A 23713-nucleotide genomic window follows, 5' to 3' on the forward strand; every position below is an offset into this window, starting at 1 on the left:
ATGAATCTAAGGGTAGGCTTGCATGGGTAATCCCTCTCTAGAGCGGTTTGGGTACAGCACATGTCAACTGGACTATCAACTTGCAATAAATGCAACTAAAATAGACGTAGTAAGCAGAGATACAAATGGAAGTGTGACATTGTGGTCCCGATATTACCCTAACACAAGAAGAAGCCAAGCTAATTTGTCAGGCTGGCAGAGAGATGCGATCAATTTCACATGCTGTCAAGTCAAATCCAGCAGGTGGACTTCTTTGATGGCCTATTTAAACATTAAAAAGTACACAGACAAATAAACAGTTACCTGTTTTAGAGGAAAAGAGTTCACGAAGAGGTGTACACCGTGTTTACGCAGCTCGCTACATGTCTAGTTGCTGCAGAATGATGGTCAAGGGAAATCACGAAGCAAGCAGAGATGGAGACAGGTGGTGAAAGTCCGACAGGAGAGAGAGAAAAACAGAACAACATGTAAAGATGGAAAACCAGTGACTGGTGATGAAACATAAAAACAGCCAAAAATGGTAAATCAGCAGCTGTAGATAAAAAATAAATTAGGTTTGATCTAATAAAAGTAGAAAATAAAACAGCATAGACAGTAAAGTTTTAAAGAAGGGGAAACTGCAGGTGTGAGTTAAACACTTTAAATAGCTTACAAGTGAAGAATTTCCACAGCGGAAGCAAAGGAAGCAGCAGACCGTGATAAAAGCATGAACATGTAGGCAGTTGGCACAATGAGATTCTCATTGTGTATATCAAGACAAACATTTTAGCACTTTTAGCTTTCATAAAAAAAAACATTTATTAATACTTACATTAAATTAGCACAATATATTGATTATCAAAGTTGGAAAGATGGTATTTATGGCATATTTTTTTTGGTCATTTTCATTTTTATTGATGGAGTTAAAGCGGTAGTGTTATTTGAAATAAACTTTTTTGAGCTTTACATTATGTCATAAAGTTTTCCCCTCATCAAAAACAAACCCAGAGCTTTGCTTTGATTCTTTCATGCGTGACTGAGAAATCCCTTCATCTCCTGTGGCAACCATTCAACAGTGCAAAACAGTTTGTGGGACTGAGGACGAAGATCGGAGCTGCTGCATTACAGAGCACCCCTCCTCCATGACTCCCTCACTAGCCAGCATCAAATAATAAGCACCAGGTGGAACTGCACATCAGCTGAGTTCATTATACGAGCTACTTCACAGTGCAATGCTAATAAAAACACTGTTAATAGAGGAGCAATGTTGTGATGACTTCCTGAAGGCAGTGTATTGGAAAGAGCATCACTTTCTTAAAGAGACAGAGGCCCAATTTCAAGGTGTTAAATTTGTCAAATTTCTTTTAAGTCATATTTGATATATGCAGCTTTTTCAAAATAACTGAAGAAAACATAAGTTACTTGATTGTGCTACAGAATGGCATTATGTGGATGGAAAACACATAATAATGATCCTTTGAACTAAAAAAGTATAAACACCTGCTAAATTCAGAATTAGATTCAAAAGCCTATTTTACAGAATTTTGTTATGCATAATTGTAATGGGTTCCATACCATGACTAGCTTTTATCAAAACAGTTTAATTTGTCTTTCTTGTAAAAAAAAAAAAAAAAAGGTTTAATCTGATTTTACTCTGTATATTCAAGCCTGCTGTGAAAAGTTGTTGCAAGATTATTTATAAATATTGTAATGTAATTAATTGTATTTGAATAGATGTTTTGACGACACATTTTAAGAAAGTAACCTATTTGATCACACCTTTCTGAGTTCCCTAATTTCTGAGACCCTGACACACACTCCAGCCGGTTAGGTGGCGGTAACTTAGAGTTCAAACAGCTACTGGAAAGATTCACAGCAACAAAAAGACAATTTAGTGAAAATTATGAAGACAAGATTGCATAGCTTGTGGAGCAGAAGGTTTCAGCATCGCATCCATACAATACATGTTGGTGTGAGCACAGACTCCAGCGATAAATGATCAACAGCAGCCCACAACATACAGGATAACAGGTTTCAGAGCCAAAACAAGTAAGCCTAAGTCTGAGTTGAGTTGAAAAGATGTGATTATCCAAGATTAATAAAGAGACCCCTAATCGACCACACACAGACTAGATTTTACAAACTACAGGGTAAACATTGCTGCAAAGCATTACCTTTTTAAAAGATATTTTAGATCATAAAAGAGAAAAATACATGAAAAAGATGTTTGTTACAGTATTTGTTCTGTGCACCAAGAGGAACACAAAGACTGATTGGGTAACAGAAAGTTGCCATTTCTTTTATTCATTTGAACTTTTATCTCTACCTGCCATAAAATATGTAGGGCTTAGAAATGTAAGGAATCAATTGGAAGACTAAGGTACAGAGTTAGTAATGCAAACTGTTCTTACTGTTAATACAAGTTTAGTGAAGATGACAATAAATGCATCACATGATCACCCTGAGATCTTGTGTAAACAGAACTAAAGATATGGCAAAAAACAAATATGCAGCACTATAGTTAGTGGATGGATGCAGAGCCACTGGATGCAGGATGCTGGGGAAGATGGAGTCGGTAGCCATCATTCATTAACAGGTGGGGTAATCCCTGGGAAGATCTCTAGTCCATCACAAGGGCCTAAAAATCCAGCATTAACTAAAGCACTGCTCAGTAAGAGATTGAATGCATCGTTATCATCAATAAATACCACAATGCATCACTTCCCTTTTCCTTCCATTAGTTTTCACAACTCCTAGTTTTGTTAGCTGTGAAGCAACTTCCCCTGCAGGCAGCCCAGGAGGGGGAAAAAAGTTTTATGTCATAACACGAGTTCAAGAACTGGATATTACTTTAAATCAAGATTCTTGTTGCACTGCACTAACAGTTCTTGAAATGATTCACTCTAACCAAACTGGTTATACACCAACTTTACTACTGTGCACTACATCAGCAAGTATGGAGTTTGTTGTTGCTAAACATGTACAAACAGGTATTGAAACTGACGAGATACACTACTGCTCCTAAAGCAACGTATGGAGGACATTTAAGTGTGGCTCAAGCTGCTTAGGTTAATGTCACATAGAAACATCTGCACAGGTCTTAAAGATGCAGCAAGTCTGGATTTTGTTTGATTCCGAACACTCATAGGAATCATCATAGTACTGTTGTTAGCAATTCAATAAAAACTGTTTGCTACTTGTTATATTTCAATAATGCATTTAAGTCTAAAAGCAGCATTGTATTGAAATCACTAAACAAAATGTGTTCAAATATTTCCAGAGACTCTTACCAGCAATTCTCCTACTATCCCAAAGACAACATAGTGAATCCAGGTGAAGTCTGATCCTCCACGCTTTGCTGTTTGAAACTGACAACTGATTGCTTCCTTGACCCAGCTTTTGCTTACAGCGCGTGAAGCCACTCCCCTCCCCGATATACTGAGGCACTTACAGTGGGCTGAGTGCAGTCAGTATTAGTCACCTTCTTCTTCCTCTCTAACTGCACGGTCAGCTTCCAGCTCGTCCTCAGTCTCCCCCTCCTTCTTCCCCTAAATTAGTCGGAGTCTGGGCAAACAACAAGGACAGCGCTGTTTTCCAGTAAACTCATCTACCACTTTTTTCTTTTCGTGCTCAGTAAAGTGTAACTCCTCCTTCAGTGCAGCCCCTCTGAATCTCCCTCTGTCTCAAATCAGCATTTACATACAGCAACACTTACCCATGTGCGTGTAGAAGCACACGCATAAACATAAAGCCAATTCCTTATTTTACTAGGTCGCAGTGGAGTTTTACAGAACAATGCATCAGCATATTTACTTCTTTATTTGCACGCCCACATATTATCTTCCCATGCACACAAATATTCACACACAAATCTGTGAAAACAGATAGCAACTGAGAACTAATAGAGATTCACTTTTATTGCACTCTCCGTCAGGTCAATGTCAGTTATTCCAAAATGTGCTTTTTTACATTAATAAAAATAGGATCTCTTCATCAGACAATTTTTAATTAAAAAAAAAACAATCAGAATGCCATTTAAACATACTAGCAAAAATTATCAAAGCATATCTTAACAAATATATCTTACTTCTAATGTGTGTCATGGATTAAGGGATTATACAACTAAAAGAATACAGCTGTAATTAGCACAAGTCAGAAATTATGAAAAGAAATTAACAGAGCAAAAAGACTCAGAATAAAAACTTATTTTTGCCTTCTTTCTATGTTTTCATTAAAAATATCCAGAAATTATCTACAACAGAATCACAATGATATAAGAAAAATAAATGTAACTACATTTTTAGGTAATTATTCCATAAACATTGGAGAACATAGGAAGAATAATGATCTTTTTTTTTTGTTAAATATTTGATGTTTAGTATATACTGTATTTATTTGATCTAGAACAGAGTATGACTTTGTTTAGTCAACTGTTAAAGAAATAAACAGTTGACTAAACAACTGTTTAAATTTTATAAGAGACATTTTAAAGGGATGTTTTGGGTTTGCAGCTCTGAACAAATCTTAATAATTTGATATAATCTAATTGGACTGGGGCATTACCTGCTTTTGTTGTTTCTCATTTCTAGTAACTAATCAGTGGCATTTCACAGTAATCTACGCTCTCTTTCAATTTCCTTTACATCAAGACATGATGAAAATCATCTGCTTCTCACATGTCAATATCTGCCTCCAAAACACCATATCAAAAATGGAGAAGCAGTGTGTGTAAAATCAACAACAGCCTCTCAAGTTAATGATTAGAGTGATAAACCCAGGAATTTTACTCCAGCTACACCTTGTAAATGTTAATTGTTATATGAAGAACCAAACCTGAAATAACTGGCCTAATAAAGTAATTTCTGTGCCAATTATTGCATTCAAAACAACACAAAATGAGAACTTTAACAACTTATTCCATTATATATTGTAACATAAATTAATATTTGTTAATCATTTACAACAGTAGTTCAGTTTATTTTTTTATTATATTTTTATTCATTTCTAAAAAAAATTCTATTTATGTTGATCTATTTTTATATTTATATTTTGTATTGTTTTATTTATTTATTTCCTGACATTTTATTTTTCTTTTTTTTTTTACATATTCAGAATTTAATATTTTATCCACTATCACATTTAATTTTTTTTCTTTCTTTCTATATTCAGAGAATATCTAATATTTATTTATTATCACTATTTTTAATCATTAATTTATTTACTTTTCCTCTAATATTTTTTCTCTATGCTTTTTCTCTCCTCCAGATTTCTACTTTGTTTATTTTGCCGATTTATTTCTCCTATTTTTGTCATGTCCTGTTTTCTTTTTCCTTCTGACAGGATCTCCCTGAGATTGGCAGGGGGAGCCTGGTGGGCGGGGATTCTCTCCTATTGGTCAATCTCAAAGAACTAGAGATAAGTAGATGAAAATCATACAAGACAAATTCAAAGTTACAGAGAATGTTAACTAAGAGAATCCAGTTTTTTGTTAGTTACTGTTACACATTTAGTCTACAAAAAGACAATATATTATGCATTTTATTGTTTTTGTGCAGGTAGGTATTATTACAGGTAAAATGTCCTGATCACTAAAACCTTGACATTGGAATTTACAGTAAGGGTTTTAAAGACAGGTCAGACTATCAGTCAGGCCTCGCATTGTGAGTTTTATTGTAATTTGGAATAACCCTACAGTAAATATTTTTTGCTGTGCTTACATCCAACATCCCTCACATTAGGTTAACTCCACAGCTACTTTTCACAGCTAAGATTTGTTGAACTTTTTGATACTATCTGCTTTTTAGGAAAGCCTGCAAACCTGCTTAGTCATGGATATGACTAACCAGTTTCAATGACTGCTTAGAAGTATGATGAATGGCAAAAAAAGAAATATACAATCTATCCTTTAAAGAACAAAAAGGTAAAATAAAAAACAAGCCAGGTTATTTTTCTATAAACTAAACTAAATGTAAATACTAATTAAAATTAAAGTCAGTAAGAAAATAGCATATGTAAATCATGTTAAATTAAAGAGAAGCATATTTTATGTGTGCAAGAAATCAATTTAGTTACCACATCTACCTGCATTTGTTGCAGGTTGCCAGTGTGGGTGTGTATAGTAACATGTAGCATGTGAATGTAGCACAGAGGTGAAGCTGCTTTGATGGAGTTTTAAAACACGATACCTATCCCATAATTCCAGGTCCTTCCATTTACCCTCTGATCGCTCTTGTTGAATGAAGAAACACAAACCACCGCTGCTGTTCCTATCACAACGGAGGAGAACAGAGGCCAGCGTGGTTCAGCAGCACAGAACTGACAAGAACCCCTTGTTTGCACACAAAGAATTCAGCAGTGGGCTCGCTCCAGCTCTCTTAGAGCATACAGTGCATGTGCTGGCTTATTTTAGACTGGGAGGGGTTGGACCCCAAATGCTGCCAACGCATTGGTTGGAGAAGGCCGTGTTGCTGACCAGTCATAAGGGGAAAACGAGAGTTCAAGACCATCTTAAGGACTTCAACAACAGACTGTCAGAAACCCTAGATAAATTGAAACACATGTCTTAGAAAGAACTTATTTTCTACGAGTATCCCTCCTTTATCTCGTTGGGTTACCATGGTAACCTGGAACCAAGAAACAAACAAGATGTTTTAAGGGTCATTACTGTGGTTCTACTTTGTTTATGTCGTAGAACTGTGCTAATCTGAGGAAAACACTTTCTAGGGCTTTTTGCTCTATTTTTTTTACCTTTATTTTACCTGGATAAAAACCCATTTAGATTAGAAACCTCCTTTTCAAGGGAGTCCTGGCCAAGAGGCAGCAACAAATACAACACACAAAAAAAAATACACAGTTAAAAAATGTCAAGCCATAGAATCAGCCTTAAGAGCTTTTAGATGAATCCGCTGTAGTTGTCATGTTATTTGTATTACATTAAAAATGAACTGCAATACTTTTGTGTTGTTTTCAGGAGAAATCTATTTCACATATTTATATCACAAAGTTAGTGAATGAGCTAAAAAAAAAAAAACACTTGCGAGAGTGTCAGAGACGACAGACAACCTGCAAAAATAAACAATTCTTTTTTTAGGAATTAGGAAAAACACTGAGTAGACAATACCTTGAATTTTTAAAAAGGGCTTGAGCAGTAACAATCCAACCAGCCACACCACTTTTCTTTATGCATGAGTTAGAATCATCATATACGGGACAACTGAATGGAAGGCATTTGAGAGATGAGTTGAAAGATAAGGCACATACAGAGAAACAAACGTACAAAAAATTCTGAATAACACTGTTCGGTTTTCAAATCCTGTCACAATTCCTCTCATTCTCCAAATTCCTGGCACTTCTCTGTCCTATTTGTAAATTAGGCAGCATGTAGTCTCTCTCTCCTTGAGTTTGAAAAAAGAGAAAGCAAAGGGATTGGAAAGAGGCTGAGAGAGGAAGAGGTAATGAATGAAAGTGTGTGCAGAGTTTAAGGAGGTGAGGGATTATCAAGATGCTTATAAGAATGTTTACACAATCAAATTCTTTGGGAAGAAGAAGCATTTCATTTCCTTGTATATCAAAGTGTGTCGGCATGGTTGTTTGTCCTGTGTGTCTGTGCTGTCCTGCTGGCGATCAGTCCAGAATGAACCCATCAACAGATCGCCAACGTTCATCCTGGTGATCTGTCAGGTTTAGGATATTTGAAATAACCTAAAATATTTGATATTTCAAATATTTCAGGATGCAATGCACTCCAATAAGGTCTGAAGGACCTTCAAAACAAAACCTCTTTTCCTCATATTTTCTCATGTTGCTTTTCCTCATATTCATCCTCTGTTCCACAACAAACCAAAAAAATAAGTTAGTATCCCGGGAAAATAGAAGACTTGACATGTATGCTCAGAGTAAATGAGGTAAAATGAAACCAAATGGTTTCTAAAAGTTTACATATATTTGATCAGTATTCTGGATAAATGTCTTTTGAATTGCATGACATGGATAAAACCATTTGGACTCCTTCCACAAACATCTGAAAGGTTAACTGATACATTTGAGATAGTTGGAAGCACACTTATGGATGTTCTTTAAGGTCACACCTGAAATACAATGCTTTCTTGTTTAATACAATGGTAAAATCAAAAGAAATCAGCCAAGATATGAGGAAGAAAATTGTGCAGCTGCACAAGTCTGGTTCATTCTTGGAAGAACCCTTTACTTCAAAAGAAACAAGAGAGCGAGATTGCAGTTTGCAAATGCACACAGGGACAAAGATCTTCATTTCTGGACACATGCCCTGTAGTCCAATGGAACTAAAGTGAAACTGTTTTGTTACAGTTGGAGGAAGAACAGGGATGCTTTCAACATCCTGTGAAGTAGGAGGGTGGCAGTATCATGTCGTGAGATTATTTTGCTGCAAGGGGAACTGGTACACTTCATAAAATAGATGGCATCATGAGGAAAGAACATCATGTGGCAATATTGAAGCAATATCTAAAGACATCAGCCAGGAAGTAAAAGCTTGAGCACAGATTGGTCTTCCAAATGGAATATAACCCCAAGCAAACAGCCAAAGTGCTTATAAATTAGGTTAAGCACAAGAAAGTCAATGTTTTGATGTGGCAATCACAAAGTCCTGATGTCATTCCTATGGAGCAACTGTGGGAAGATCTGAAAATGCTCGTGCGAGAGAGGCGGTATACACTCGCACCAGTGTATACTGGTGAGGAATGGGGCAGAACTCCAGCAAACTATCCTGAGGAGTTTGTGGAAGGAAACCCAAAAGGTTTGACCCAAGCCATACAGATTAAACTTCAGACACTGAGGAAAAATGTGTTGTGTCTTTTTTATTCAGTGTATGAAAAAATTAAACTTTCAACTGTATATAGCATCCTGGAAATGGCATGTTCTCTTTTCCTTCCCATGAGCATCAGTGTCATGTAATTTTCAAAAAACTGAGAAACAAGAAGCCACTGATTGTAATAAAGTTTATTGACTCTATGTTCAATTAAAGAAACATGGAGTTTGAAAAATACTTGAATTCCATTTATTTTATAGAAAAAAAAACAATTTCTTAACACAACTGAAGGTTCGATTTTTCCTAAATTTTCAAAGACAGATTTTGCCGGATTAATTGTTTTTCCCAAACCCATGAAAAAACTGTGCTTAAGCTTGCTTCTTAATCAGCATTACTTCACTGTTTTTTTTATTTAGACAAACGTTTTAGGTTAAATTCATAATAATTCTGCTTTGGATTGCTCTAGGAAAAATATAGAGCCCAACATGACAGTTTGTGATCAGTAAAGCATTAATTTACTAAATTAAAAACAAAAATAGGAATTACAATGTTTTGTTTACCATCCAAACCAAGCCCAGTTCAAAAACCATTCGGTCTGGTTCAAAACCCAGAAGTAACAATCTAGAGGCCAAAAAAAGCATGAGATTTCCCTGTTTTTGATTTTATTTGAACAAGATAGAGAAGAAAATCAAAATAAATGTAAGGAGATAAAACATAACAGTGAAACTTGTTATAAAGTTCTGAGAGCTATGAAACTTCACAGTCACATCCGAATGATCCCCGCAGCTCATCCTAATAAGCAAATTGTCCAAATATTCACAGCTGGGCAGCAGCAGTACAAGGTTCACATAGATGACACAACCTTCTTATACAGAAAAGAGACAGACCTAGACTGTCACTACTGTCTGTTTCTGAAAAGAGGATATGAAACTGTGGAATGGAGATATGATGAGGAAGTGGAGTCATACACTCAGCACATGCTCTAAAATGGCCCACCCACACTCACCTCTGATCGATCATGGGTCATGTTGTCATATAGCACATGCCACGCTGTCATCCCCCTGGTTTTTAAGAAAAAGTCCAAGTTTTGCTGACAGGGTTGTTGTCGTTTGTTTTGCCTAATTGTGTGTCCCCAAGGGAACTCCAGATTACCACTAAGACAGTTCACAGTACACCTTTGCTTAGTCTAATCACAAAGCAGCAAGAAAACTGTTCACGTCACGGAAGATGTGTCCATATGGCAAACAGATGAAGCTGTGTTTACACACACCTGATGCTCTTTCACACTAGAGTACATCCACTGAACCAAGCAAACCTGCTTGTCTGTCTTAGCATTTGTGTGTGTGTGTGAGGGCGTGCACGCCCCTCTGCGGATATGGTGCGGGTCTCTGTTTACCTGAAGAAAATTAATCACTGACACTTTTAAGCAGGCAAACTCAATGAAGATGAGCTTTCATAAAAACAGCATTAAGACAGAAAATGTGCCTGTCAGGATGGAAGCATACTAACAACAAAATCCTGCTAAAAGAAAGAATGATCTTCATTGATATGATCACCTCTCATGTAATATTCCCATCCTCCTCTGTATTCTCTTTATGTCTGCTGGCCAGCTGGGCCGGTTGCAGCTGTGCAACTGGAAAGAGTACAAGTCCATCAGCTGTCGACACTGCTCTACATGCTCGCCTGTGACCTCTGACTTTGCTGACAGTCACCTCAAAGCCAAGTGTGTTTAAGATGCACACTTTTTTCCTGAAACCCTGGAAACATACCTGTTTTTAGATCAGAAAAATAGAAAGCTATTATGTGCAAAACAAGCCTATTAACACTATTTAACTATTAACTAGTATTAACTATTTAGAGAATGTCATTGTTCAGATTCAGAACAGCTTCTCTTGCTGCATGAAAAGTTCTGTTTTCAACAGAGATTATGACAAACTTTATGGATGATTTGTATGATCGACTGCTAAGAAAGCCACCCATTTGATCTAATGTGCATGCAAGTAATGAAGTGTTCTTGGATAGAGGATAGATTATTTACAGTTGTAAGAAGTACCGCATTATGCACAACCCCATAACAAGCTCAATGGCAACCTTTCTGAATCCAGCTGCACGTACTGGTCGGGTGCAACACTCGTTTTATCAAGACAACAGGAATAAGCCAGCTGCAAAACCTTTATGCAAATGTTGTAAATATCTAATGGCTGATAGATAAAGATTAGTTGCTGTAGAATTGGGATTCACTGATATTTGTAGTTATAGCTATCCTGGCTTGTACATCCAAAATTAAAAAACAAAGTATCATGATCAATTTTTGCATTAATAGCAATTTTAGTCTGTGTTTATTTCTTAGAAAATTAAGATACTAACATTTGCTCCTATGTTTACGAAAGATTGTCCACATTTCCTATTTAAGCATGCTTCATTGCAGATGGAAAGCAACCTTTTGATAATATACAGAGTTCTGCTGATTTCTTAGGGAGGCCAGGTGCTGTTCACCTTCCCAACATCGCTTGATCATCTGGGGGAAGAAAGGACTCTCCCTCTATCCTCCAAGCAGAAAACCATATATGACTATACATGACATGTCAAAAATTTACTTATTTGCTAGGATAAAGAGAATGTTGAATTTAAAAAGTCCAGGGACAATATAATACAGTTTAATTTGAGAGAACTTACCATTTGTTTTTATACATATTATATAAAGGTTTTTAGTTTTTTCTTCCCTCTGTGAAGCTTTTAAAATTGTCATTTTAATTTTAAAAAAGTAAAGTAAGAGGGTTTACATTTTTCATGCTGTAATGCCATTTTTATTATCATGTACATATTTTTTTTACCAAGCTCTATGATTTCATGAATAATTCTTGCATTTTACAGTCATTCCTATGATCATTATATAAACTCGCCCAGTGTAACATGATTAAGCTGTGCGAAAATAATCTAATTAAACTCATTTATTTACATGTGAAATTTCTGGATTTGTTACAGCTAAACTCTGAGCCAGTGCTGCTACGATGTGGGCCCATCTCTGTTATTTGGTTACATAACAGAGATATTTTCATTCATGGACTAAATAAAGAGCAAGCATTGGATACAGAGAGTAATGTCAGAGTTTTAAATTACTCTAATGCTGCAAAGTATACACAAGTTCCTAAGACTAGTGGGGTAAACAGGCTCTCTTCATTTGTGTGCTATTACTACTCAGTAATTGAACACAACCCCCAGCATTGAATTTCTGTCTGATTATTTTTTTTACATTTTGCAATGACAAAATGCTATGTGCTTAATTAGAAGTTTGATAGACAAACACAAGCAGAGCATAATTCTGAAGTGGAAAGTAAAGGATATATGGTAGAGAATACTGTTAGAAATAAAACTCCTACCCATGTGGTGTGCATTCATAATATATTCAACTTCCATAATTTAATCGTTTGCCAAACTATCCTTTGTAGCAAATGTAGCTGTAAGTCTCTATCAACTTTGCCCAACTAGAGACACAAGAGTGTGTCCATTCCTCTTGACAACAGCTCAAATTCAGCTAGATTCAATGTTAGCTGGATACCTGTGTAGCATTAGACTTGACCATTAAAACACATAAATGTGCATTGACCTATACTCATTGTTCTGCAGGCAGGTGAACCTTCACCCCAGTTCCAAAATTTCTCCAGCCCTTAAAATTTCCTTTCAGAAAGGCCTTCCAAATATCTGCATCCATGCTACAATCAACAGCAACCAGTTTCCCTGTCTTGGTTTAAGAAAACCCTCCACACAGCAGGTCAGGTGACTTCTAAGAGCAATTGGTTACAATGGATTTCACTTGGAGGAATCAGGTTCATAAGGAATTAGTTATTTTTCAAAACACCGCATCATTTTAAGCAAGCTCACTGAGACAGTTAAACCCTGATCACTGCAGATTATGCTGCTCTGTGCAGCACAACATGTCTGATGACAGAGGTCAGACACACAGAGGTGAAAGATCAGAGTGAGACCTAATGCCACTTTGCTGTTACAATGCAAGTGGCATGCAAGCTGAGAAGGCAAGAATTCACCACAATGGAGGGAAAAAGCAAAAAACAAAGACATATGAAGAAATCTATTTCAAAGTAAGATGCTTATTCACTGAAAGATAACAAATAAAGCGAGCTTGACATATGCTGGCTGATCTCAAATATTAACAATGCCTTAACAGGCATAACCCCACGATATACACTCAATAAAACACACAGAGACTTCGAATAAATTCTGGCCAACAAAGGAGTGCATCTAGTCAGCAGTGCCTTCGTTATTTCTGTGTTGGCGCCATGCAGGACTGTCAGGCAAAGGGCTTGAATAAGCAGCAGAGCATTACACACTGTACAGTTTGCAGTCACTGCTTATACATAGCAGCATACTCCACTGCTGAGGTGTTGTCACTGATACCAGCCAGACTATTAGCTTATAAATGGCAAGAAGGGTTGCTCCCTCCAGACTCACAAATGACAGTAAAAGGGAAGCATGTACTGTTTAATGCCTTGTCAGTGTGTTTTACATTTATCTTGTTTTCCACCCATAATTACAATGACAGAAGTAATAAATCTGGCAGTGGTATTTCAAATAAGCTGACGAAAATGACTAGGGCTTCTTTTTCTGCGAATGTAATAATAATTGATTTAATCTGCAAATAATGTATTAAAGCTCACTAAGAAATTAAAGTGGTCTACAACCAAGATAAAGCAAATTGGAGCAAAGTCATGACCAGAATTGCATGACTTGTAATGCTTAATATATGTAGGTATGTATGTAGAATGTTACTCCATGGGTGGGAAAACCCATGGAGTAATATTCTGGAGTTAGGGAAAAACATGCGTGACATAAACTGAAGCAGTACTTTACAGCATATTCCTTTATATGTCAATTAACGACATTTCTGGGTGTAAAGCAGGAAATGCGCACTTAAAATCCCCTCCGCGGGAGGTGTTTTAGCCTGTGCTTTATTCTAATGGTGCCGCTGAAATATAACTCACCCGCTCTGAAGGTCAGGCAGAACGAGTCAGGTTGAAGAAAAGTGCGCGTCCGCTTCCGTGAGCCCGGATAGCAGACCCTCCAACAGCTTTCAAACAGGAACGGGGAAATAAAAGTGCAAAGCAACACAGAAACAAAAGTTCAAGAGTTGTAGGTGTCTGTGTATTTTCACATACTGACAGCGGACAACTGCTCGCACTTCTGTTCCTAAATTGTTTTCGTTTTGACGGTCGAGATGTTGTCACAACTCAGAGCGTCTGCGGTCACCTGTGCCACCACCAATAGCAAACCGCTAATGGGATTGTGGGAAATGTAGTTTTTGCTCTCTCAGCTGTTCGCTGTCTTTTTGGACGAAAACGTTTGTCAGGTAAAGTGAGATTATAGGCTATGCCTATGTTGGAAAGGCCCAGTCAAAGCCGAGACCTAAATACAATTGACAATCGTTGGCGAGACTTTAATTGATGTTCCCAGGTGTATTTCGTCAAAAATCTCACTGAGTAGCTTGAGCTATTTTCCAAAGAACTGGGGTGAAAAAAAATCTAGTTGTGCAAAGCTGGTACAGACCTCTCAAATATATTCTGCTGTAATTGCAGTAAAAAGCAATTGTAAAAAGTATTGACTTGGGGGACCTGAATACAAATGCAACCCATTTTGCAAAAATTAGTGCATCAATGCAGATGAATCTGGTGAACTTTTAGAAGATTCCCTTTCATATTTTATTGACAAAAAATATTGAACTTTTTCACAATATTCTAATTTCTTTAGATATACGTGCATAATTTTTTGGATTATGTTTTGCTTTTGTACTCTATACATGACTGACAGCTAGTAGAGTTATATTTTATTTAATATGGGTGACAGAGAAAAGAAAGCTTCAATATAATAGAAGAAGGTTCTTTAATAATCGTCCCTGTTAGTAAAGGTAATTCTGGTATTTCCATTACGTTTTTGCTCTTGATTCCTATATTGTGAATATATAAATATTTTATATAAAATAATAGATAAAATTAAACATGATTATAACATTTTACACTTTTTCTTTTCAATTTTCTAGGGCTAGCAGAGAAGACCCTACTAGCCCTGACAGCCACTCACTGAATATATAAAATTCTTCCTGTGCTATTTTTACTTGACTAGTTTAAGACTTACTTTGTTGCCATCAGTCCTTGTACACAGAATAAATCAATGCTGCCAGGTTTTTAGTGAGCAACCTTTGGGGGTTGGGGGAGGGTGTTTCAGTTTCACTGAGAACTCATTGAACCACATTTGTACATGTATGGCGGTTATGCAATATGCACTCATATCATATGTTGAGCTCAAGCTCTGGACTTCACAACACACAATATGTTGGCACACAACATATTGCTTTCAAGGCATATTGCAATGTAGAGCTTCCTGTTCGCAAAACAGTTTTATCTCGGTTTATTTAACAAATAAGCCAATCAGATTTTAAAGGATAATGTTGTCTTTTGTCATGAAGATACCAATTTGCAGTATGTTAAAGGCATAAGCAAAGTTAACGAAAAATGTGAACAGCCTTCCCAACATAAAAAGCTTTAAATATTTATTGCATGTAATACCAAGTGTCACCATAGGAGAGAAGCATAAACATTTTATTGTTCTCCAAAGAGAGACCAATCTATTCCTTAAAGTTGCTATATGTGCTTTAAGTTAGTGGGGAGGTTAAGTTACCTCCCACCCACCATTCAAAACAGCATTGTTATCCATCAGTGGTTATACCTTTATAGTTCATTTTCATTTAAGAAATAAGATTGAAGAAACTTGAGTGAGCAGTAGTTTTATTGAAATACAATGTGTACATTATTTAAGTCACTTTCATTTGATAAAGCTAAATCACCAAACCACCACTAACCTAAACATCCAGTTGTCCTTTTGTAATTGATAAAACATCTAACAAGAATTTTAATACTACAAGGACATGTTGTTAATTCAATTACGTCTATTTCCTTGGCTGCAAATCAAGGAAATATTTGACTGCAAAACAAATATGGTCAAACCAATGAAAATGGTAGCACTGTCCCCATCATTTAGCATAACTGGTCCAACTATAACATTCTACCCAAATGCACAACACTGCCTGCGGCAGTAAATGGCACAGTTTGGTCATGTGCAAGAAAATAATTAAGCATTCACCAAATAAACTGCTAAAAAGAAAAACCTGTTGAATCAGACGACAATGTCTAAAGTAAATTATATATATTGCCCCTTTCTTATAAAACAAGAGATGAAAATAGTCAGATGTGTCTCCCAGTAAAGATAAATCAGAAACTGATTGAAAGGAATGAAAGTCCCTTGATAAAATGCATCAAATCTCAAAGAAAATCTGCCAAATTAGTGTAATATGAGAAACAAGCATGAACCAACTGCTGAAATAATAGTACTAAATACTGCCCTGTTGATTTAATATTTCACCTTAAAGAAATCATCTGGAAAATAGTTATTTTCCAGATGATTATCTGGAAATTTGCTTAATGGTGAGCACCAGTCGATTCAACCAAATAAATCTCTCTCTTAGCCATGTGGCCACAGCTAAAATATTCACATAATTTCATCAAGTCAGCGCTTCCTTTTTAAACGTATAATAACCAAAATGTCCCATTGATTGTGATTTGGTTTTCTGTTTTATGATCAGTGTAGGATAAACAGCAGGGTCCCTGATTTGCTGTGGCGGGTTCCAACAATCTTATGTGAAGGTTAACAAAGGGTACAGTGGATGCCACCAGTCCATGAGCTTCACGCTGTGCACAGGATCTAACACAACCTGCGTCCCGCCTTGATCCCCTCTCTTCCTTCCCCGCTGCACAGGCGAGTCCTGGAACACCAGACGGACACGGTGGTGACGCATGTCCGTGCTCACATTGATCGTGAACTGTTAAAACGAGAACATCCGATTAGGGTGGTTGGTGTTGGAGGGAAAACTTTGTGGGTTAATGTCCATTTTTGAAAATAATAAAATATTACAATCTGCAGCTCAGAAACATTTGTTGTTCAGACTGCACAGAGAGCCTATCAATGTTATCAGGATGGATTCAAATATTGAATTAGTCCTTGTGTTTTAGTGAAATCATGTTTTACATCACATACAGGCACATCTAAAAAGTATAATAGCACACAAAAGTTTCAATATTTTTTGTCATTCATTTTAGAAAGTGAAACTAATTTATTCATTTCACAGAGTGAAATATTTCAAGCCTGTATTTGTAATTTTGACGACTATGGCTTACAGATCAATGATAACCAAAAACTGTCTCTCACAAAAATCAAACATTGTGAAACTGAAACACTGGGAACTCGTGGTGTCACATCCTAATGAGCTAATTAACACGAAACACCAGTAAAGGTTTCTCTAAATGGTTTCTCAGTCTGGGTCAGAAGGCTACACAATCATGGGGAAGACTGCTGACTGGACAGATGTCCAGAAGACAGTCACTTTACAAGAATGGTGAGCCACAAAAGGTCATTGTTAAATAAGCGTGTTGTTCAAAAAGTGCTGTATCTAAGTACAGTCATAGAAAGTTGAGTCAGCATTATGCCCCGTGAGTCTGTGTAGGTCATAATACACCCATATTATAAAATGCTGTATTGAACATAGATTTTATGTATTGTAATATATGAAACTGTAATTTAGGGTTTCACCATCTGTACGCCAAAATCATCAGAATTTTATTATAATATTTCAAGCCTTTCTTTGAAAGGCTTGAAATATTATAATTAATGTGATGAATCTATAAGAGTCTGAAAATGAAAATAAAAAATAAATAAAATATTGAACTGTCATGACATCCATATTAATTATCATTTCAACTATCAGGGTAGCACATACTTGTGATAAAGCACAATATATGTGTCCAGAAATTAAAGCTACTTGCCAGAGTAAGTGTGAGGCCCATGACTACAGGGATGAAGATGTAGTTAAGTGTGGTGACCTGAAGCACACAGCAGTCAGAGTCTGAATTCATATGAACTTCTTCATATTGTTTGGGCAGATGCAAAGACTTGGCACAACCATTCTTAAAGTGTCCCTGCATGGATGGAGATGAACATAGAAGAACTCAGACAGCTGTCACAGCAGGGGTCATCGCAAGAAAAAACTAACAATTTGAACAAAAAAAAGTGCGAGTGTACTTTAAAAATAGACATCCTGCTACCTGCTTTTTAAATTTGAAGTTGAACTCCCACAATGCTTCTGGTCGAGTCCCTGACACCTTTTTGACCCAGAAGAGAAAACACTGCAACAGAGAACAAGCATTTAAAAGCACATATTTGTAAGGTCAAATGTCAACTGACAAAATAGTTTTCATCTTAATCTTATTCTTCTTCTAGGAAAAATCTTAAAAGTAAACTTAACAAAATCTGCCTTACATTTTAAGCCTTTACAATGCAACCTTTGTTCTGTCACAGTGGAGTTCAAACCACAAACAAATCAGGTTCAATTTGCCCTAGACTCAACAGATATTTCAAACACTGATGTGTTTAAATTCACCTTGGTCATTACTTTTACACAGAGCAAGCAGGTCACATGAAAATGCACTAAATGTTAACATACCTTGGAATTGAGCAGCGTTGTGGGCGTGGATTCTGGCAGTGCAGGACTTTTTGAAACACGCAAGCTAAACGGCTCGTACAAATGGAAAAGGGAGCGAATCACACAAGCCCGTAGACAGCGCATCCTATCTATACAGTCAGGCTGAAGGCGAAACGGCAGATCAACTTCAACCCTGTAGTGCCTTTAAGGAAAAAAACAGCAAATGGGAAGGTTTGAGAAAAAAATATATTTACGTTTTTAATTAAGTGACAGGTCCATTTTTGCCATTGTTTTATTCTACTGTTTTGAACAGACGAACATGAGGAAAATTATCGAAAAGACCCAGCAGGTGGCTCCACTTGTTGCACTTCAGCTACAGCTCTGTGCTGTCTGAATTTAAGCATTACACAAAGACGGGCAATTCCAGCCATTAAGAGCCAGAAACCTGAGTGTTTCATGATTAGACACACCTGATTTAAATGAGAAAAAAACTGGAAGGATTTTGTAGAACTTAAAGCTGAGAAGATTACTCGGCTGTAAGATTCAGGCATTTCAAAGAAGGGGCACATCTATACACACACAGGACACCAGACCACCACCGACCCTTTAATATGAAATCTCAAAATTGAATCAGCACCGATTAAATCAATTCAATTAGATTAAAATAGCTCCAAAATATTTTCAAACGTTGGCCTTTTTAAGATGAGTTCAAAAAGTTAAGTGCTGTTACTAAATTGTATAACTTAATTGTGTTTAATACAATATAATACAGAAACAAGATTTAGTTCTTATTCTGAATATGATGCCGTCTTAAAAGCTGTATTCTGAGCTTAGTCACATCATGCCTACTAATGCAACTTGGAGAACAATAAAAAAGCCAGGAAAACATCAAAGTAAAATTTTTTACTAAATTATTTAAAGACATCACATAAAGTGAGACAAAGATCTGGATGTCCGTGCCTTGAAAGCAAATAAAATTCGCCTGCAGATGAAAGTCATTTATAAGATTTTATGAAGACAAATCTGTCTTAAAAGACAGAAACATGTTTAGTGAATTTAAATATATATCAATTGTAGTTTCATTTCAACAAAACCATAAGCAAACATTTTCTGTTTAATTTTCAGCCCCATAACTCCTCTGTTCGGCAGTAAAGTAGTTAACAGATTTGGCCAACAGAGAAGCTGAAATTTTACTTTCAGTATTTGCAAGAGACATTATACGTGCCATATATTTTGATTTTAAGACACACCTTACATTAAAAAGTTATGTTTAAAGATTCAGTTTGAAGTCAACTAAAAACTAGTCAAACCATGACAAACCACTCAGCCAATTTGGGTGAAAAAAATCACCAGCATAATAAAAATTAAACATGACTGTACAGAAACACATAAGGGTGAAATCCCTATTTACAACCTGTTTTCCAACAATTGAATTAAAAGTATTTCATAATGGATTTTAACACTTAAGGCAAGTGTCATATTGCCTGCTGCTTTGCTACAAAAGTTTGAAATCTTTTAAAAGATTGTTGAAAAATATGGTCATAATATTAATGGATTACTTTTATTTTTATTAAATGAATGCTATGCTTCTATTTTTTCCCACAATTTGAAAAATATTTGTGATCATTGTATTTAAAAACATTTTAATAATGCATAATTGTATGGTGCACTTACTAACCTGAAAAATACAATTACAATCTGTAAGTCTCTTCTCAATGTATTGCTATTAAAACTCATTCTTTTAAAAAAATTTCCTAGTAACCCCAAACTAGTCACCTTCTGTAGAGTCTGGTCCAGAAAGCCGCAGTGCAAGTGACTGTCCATGCACTCCTGCAGATCAAAGAAAATTTGCACACATCCTCAGGTCTGATGTAGGAGGAAAGCACCAACCAAATGTCTACTGGATAGTCCTCCCCATCACTGCTCTCACTGCTCTCTGGGAAGGCAAGACAGGAAACACCGAATAAACTTGAAATAAGTGACCACTTTCACCATGAACTAACTCAAAGAAATAAATGAAACTGCACCTTTCTTTCTCTTGTTTTTCTTCTTGCGGGTCACTTTCGTTTCACTTTCCCCTTCATCGTCCTCTGGGTCATCGCTGCTGCCCACAGCGTCAGCTCCGACACTCGACGCAGACGAGAGGACTTCCTCCACCGCTCCCTGAGAGGCTTCCAACCCGCACAGCAATTTTACTGAAACATACGCGATTCACATAATTAAACATTTTAGTCTTCTTCCCATTTAGGACACGGCAGTTGCTCTTCAGACAGTTTTTACCTTCTTTTTCAATCGCATTTGCGACAGCTTTCTTTACTCTACCCGACTTCACCACGGCTGGGTCAGCGTTAGCAAAATCAGCAACAGTGACTGAAAGAGCAGGCAGAAAGTCTCATAAATAAAACAATGCATTTAGATAATTACATGTCGATGTGACTAAACTGAATGTATATAATGTCCATGTTTTACGAAGTTGAACGTGACTTTATAAAGCTGAGTAACTAAGCAAACTCCAAGGCTCTGTCACAGATTAAAGGCTAGCCTCCTCCCAGCTATGCTACCTGATTCGCAGCAAACGTCTCCGGCCTTAAACTTCAGCCGTTTTCGGTTCCCTTTCTTGGGCATGTCGATAGCAGTGATATGTAAGCGACTAACGGGGTTGTGAGTCCTGCCATGGCTCTATGGCAAGCCGAGTTAAAGAGAAAGACAGAAAAATGTCAGGAAAATTAAAAATGGTTCCGCCAGGGTCTTCAGCCATCATGGAATGACGTCACATACTAAAACCGCGAGAGTGAAGGCTGCTCGCGCTTCTTCTTCACCTACTAAGACATAACAGCTGTTTAGTAGCGATACTGCCACCTTCTGGGATTAGGTGACATAGTTTATGGCCAAGGCAACCACTCCCAGATACCTTTTAGATCCTCTTGAGCAAGCCTCTTCATACAAGCAGAATAAAGTTTGGCCCTTTTCACCAAGTATGGATATTTTCCAATGTGTGTATATGGTTGAAGTATATAAATTTACATCTGGTTTCATGTTGACAAAAAAATATGTTTATTTTCATTAGTGGAAAACTACACCTCTTAATATTATCTTAAAATATAAGATACCTGCTTTACTTGTCCACGCTTTTATTTGCTACAGTGCCAATCTGGGCTCAAAACTTCTTGTTATTCTTTCTCCACTATGGCACACAGAACTTAAAACATTTGAGTATGTATTATTTTATTTAAGTAAGTATAAATATGTCTGTTTTCTTCAGTGACACATTGTATTGCCACTAGTTGCCAACATATGTGGCTTGCTGATGAACTGTTGTCTGACATCTGTTAATTCATATGCATCTATGTTTTTCCCATTTTTTGCATCCTAACATTGACTTCACCTTGAAGATGACCTTATCCTTTGCCCTTCATGTAAAACATTTTCAGCACCCCTGTTCAATAGGTATGCATATTACCCATTAAGGTAAATCCCTGACCATTTATTGCTTGAACCCAACTGCAGAACATAGAGTTTGCTTTGCATGCCTTACCAGCCATATGAGCTTCTTTTTGTTTGTTTTTATTTTTGTGAAATTGCTTAAGCTTAGTCAGACTGTATAAAGAGAGCCAGTAAAAATAATCTTGATTTCTTGCCACAGATTCTCAATAAGATTTTAATTGGGATCTTGACTGGGTCATTGGAATATCCAATGATTTTAATCAATGTATTGTTAGTTCAGCTTTAAATTGGACTCCTAAACTAATTCATTAATTTCAACAATGCTTCTCTCTCCACTTTTCCAAGTATGCTAGATTGTTAAATATTAAATTTTTCAGAAGTACTCATTTAATGCAGGGAAGCTACAACATTTTAGTTACTTATTTTTATTAATACATTCATGATCTTTACTTGGCCCACAATGAAAATGAGTTTGACACCCTTGGTCTATGGGATAAAAGTCCAGTAAACTACACTAAAAGTACTCTGATATTTATGAATGTAATGTGATAAAACATCAAAAAGTATAATAATTTTTTTAGATGCTGCAAATATTACAGTGTTTGAAATGGTCGTCAATATAACTAGAGAGAAAAAGTTGATTGCTGACAACAGTCAATAGATACTATTTTTATCGTCCTTAACAGTAACTACAGCAACGTTGCATTGCTATGGTTACTGCAATCTTTGAAGTAATTGTTAAAATAACTGAGCTGAATTGATCACGGAGGGAAGAGGAAAGACGAGGGCAAATTTTAGCTGGAATCCACTGATGGCAATTCACCAATAAAAATTACATGAGTGCTGCCTGTCACATAATATTTACATCTAAAAGATTAGATACAATTCTCTAGATCCAAGATCCCATGATTTAGCCTAAAAATGGGTACTAAAAATAATTTTTGCTTCGTGATCATTCTTTATTAATTTTTTACTCCTTTATACTCCAGTGGTATGGTATTATTCAAGGTAGGGATAAATTCAGACCTGTTGGAATAGCAGATATTCAACTATAGGCATCAGAGACTCCTTAATTAGTGTTTTAATTAAAAAGTATATTTTGCCATAGTATTTTATCTTGATGTCTTCCTATCAGAAGCATTTTAAATTTTTTAGCAATGTAAGTTACGGCGGTTTGTCTGTGGGATTCCTTTATCAGTTTACCACTGTGCTTTGCAGCACTTTATATTTATACTGACCTTTGTAGGCCTAACGCATACAAGGAACGAGTTTGGAGATGCCTTGAATCATTCTTTAAGTCATTGCAGTTTGTACCTTTCCAAATTGCACTAATCTGAGTCATCATGAGCATGGTAAAACAATTTCTATTTCCTAGCCCTGCCATCAGCAATTATGCTAGATTAGCCGTAAGCGGGCAGGCAAAGCGTGGGATGGGCCTCAAGTACCCTGAGAGGTTTTCACCCTCTACTGTCTTCTGTAGTTGTTGCTTCCTTCAGTTATTTTTCAGTTCCTTCTTTTATGTTTCTGTCATAAAAGTTATGTTTGTTGCTAGTATAATAATTGGTGACTGTGTTGTGTTTTTAGTAAAGCACTTTGAGTTGTTTTGTGCTATGAAAATATGTTACATAAATGTGCTACACAAATAAACTTGACTTGACTCAATTCATCTCCCTGACTGGGTTTGTCCTGTGTGGTATCCTTCTCTTTGATGCCTACAATTTTGTAATTTTGCCTTTTATTTTTTATTCAATCACTTAGTAATGATATCTGCCTCTTCCCTGTGCCACATAGTCATCACTCCAAACCGTGAGAGGCAAGCTGGTTCTTTCCCCCCCTGTTTTTAACAAGTAAGCTCAAGGGAAAATATGTTCAACTTGGTATGGAATATATTCCACCCACTAACAAATGTCACAATAAATAGATTGTTAATGAGACCTGACAGTGGTTGAAATGTTATGCTT

The 23713-nt window shown here is 36.4% G+C and overlaps 2 protein-coding genes across 6 annotated transcripts in view; both read right to left on the reverse strand.

The window, feature by feature from the left end:
- tfeb (transcription factor EB) overlaps positions 1-13997 on the reverse strand; it is a 36697-nt gene extending 22700 nt beyond the window's left edge. The window contains exons 1-2 of one of the 5 annotated variants that reach the window (XM_023325283.1): positions 13765-13997; positions 304-373 (exon numbers count right to left, since the gene is read on the reverse strand). The gene's annotated coding sequence lies outside the window, so the exon portion shown is untranslated. Of the gene's footprint in view, positions 1-303; positions 374-3269; positions 3494-13764 lie in introns of those variants that run through there. The other 4 variants (XM_023325284.1, XM_023325282.1, XM_005804284.2 and 1 more) reach the window with 4 other exon arrangements.
- Positions 13998-15544: 1547 nt separating this feature from the next.
- Positions 15545-21087, reverse strand: tmem183a (transmembrane protein 183A). Its single transcript, XM_014470722.2, has 8 exons — positions 20870-21087; positions 20589-20678; positions 20336-20503; positions 20085-20244; positions 18330-18510; positions 17932-18012; positions 17653-17805; positions 15545-16652 (listed from the first exon to the last, which is right to left on the reverse strand). The coding sequence occupies exons 1-8, from the start codon at positions 20931-20933 to the stop codon at positions 16467-16469; spliced, it is 1083 nt and encodes a 360-aa protein (XP_014326208.1). The 5' UTR covers positions 20934-21087; the 3' UTR covers positions 15545-16466.
- Between the last annotated feature and the right edge of the window lie 2626 nt (positions 21088-23713).

The sequence above is a fragment of the Xiphophorus maculatus genome, chromosome 20 (assembly GCF_002775205.1).
Source record: "Xiphophorus maculatus strain JP 163 A chromosome 20, X_maculatus-5.0-male, whole genome shotgun sequence".
In the NCBI taxonomy this organism is placed as follows: Eukaryota; Metazoa; Chordata; class Actinopteri; order Cyprinodontiformes; family Poeciliidae; genus Xiphophorus; species Xiphophorus maculatus.

Coding starts and splice junctions, on each gene's coding strand:
- tmem183a (XM_014470722.2), bottom strand. CDS start 20,933: ATGCCCAAGAAAGGGAACCGAAAACGGCTGAAGTTTAAGGCCGGAGAC. Junction 20,504..20,588: donor AAATGCGATTGAAAAAGAAG/GTAAAAACTGTC, acceptor CGTATGTTTCAG/TAAAATTGCTGTGCGGGTTG. Junction 18,013..18,329: donor CAACGCTGCTCAATTCCAAG/GTATGTTAACAT, acceptor TCTCTGTTGCAG/TGTTTTCTCTTCTGGGTCAA.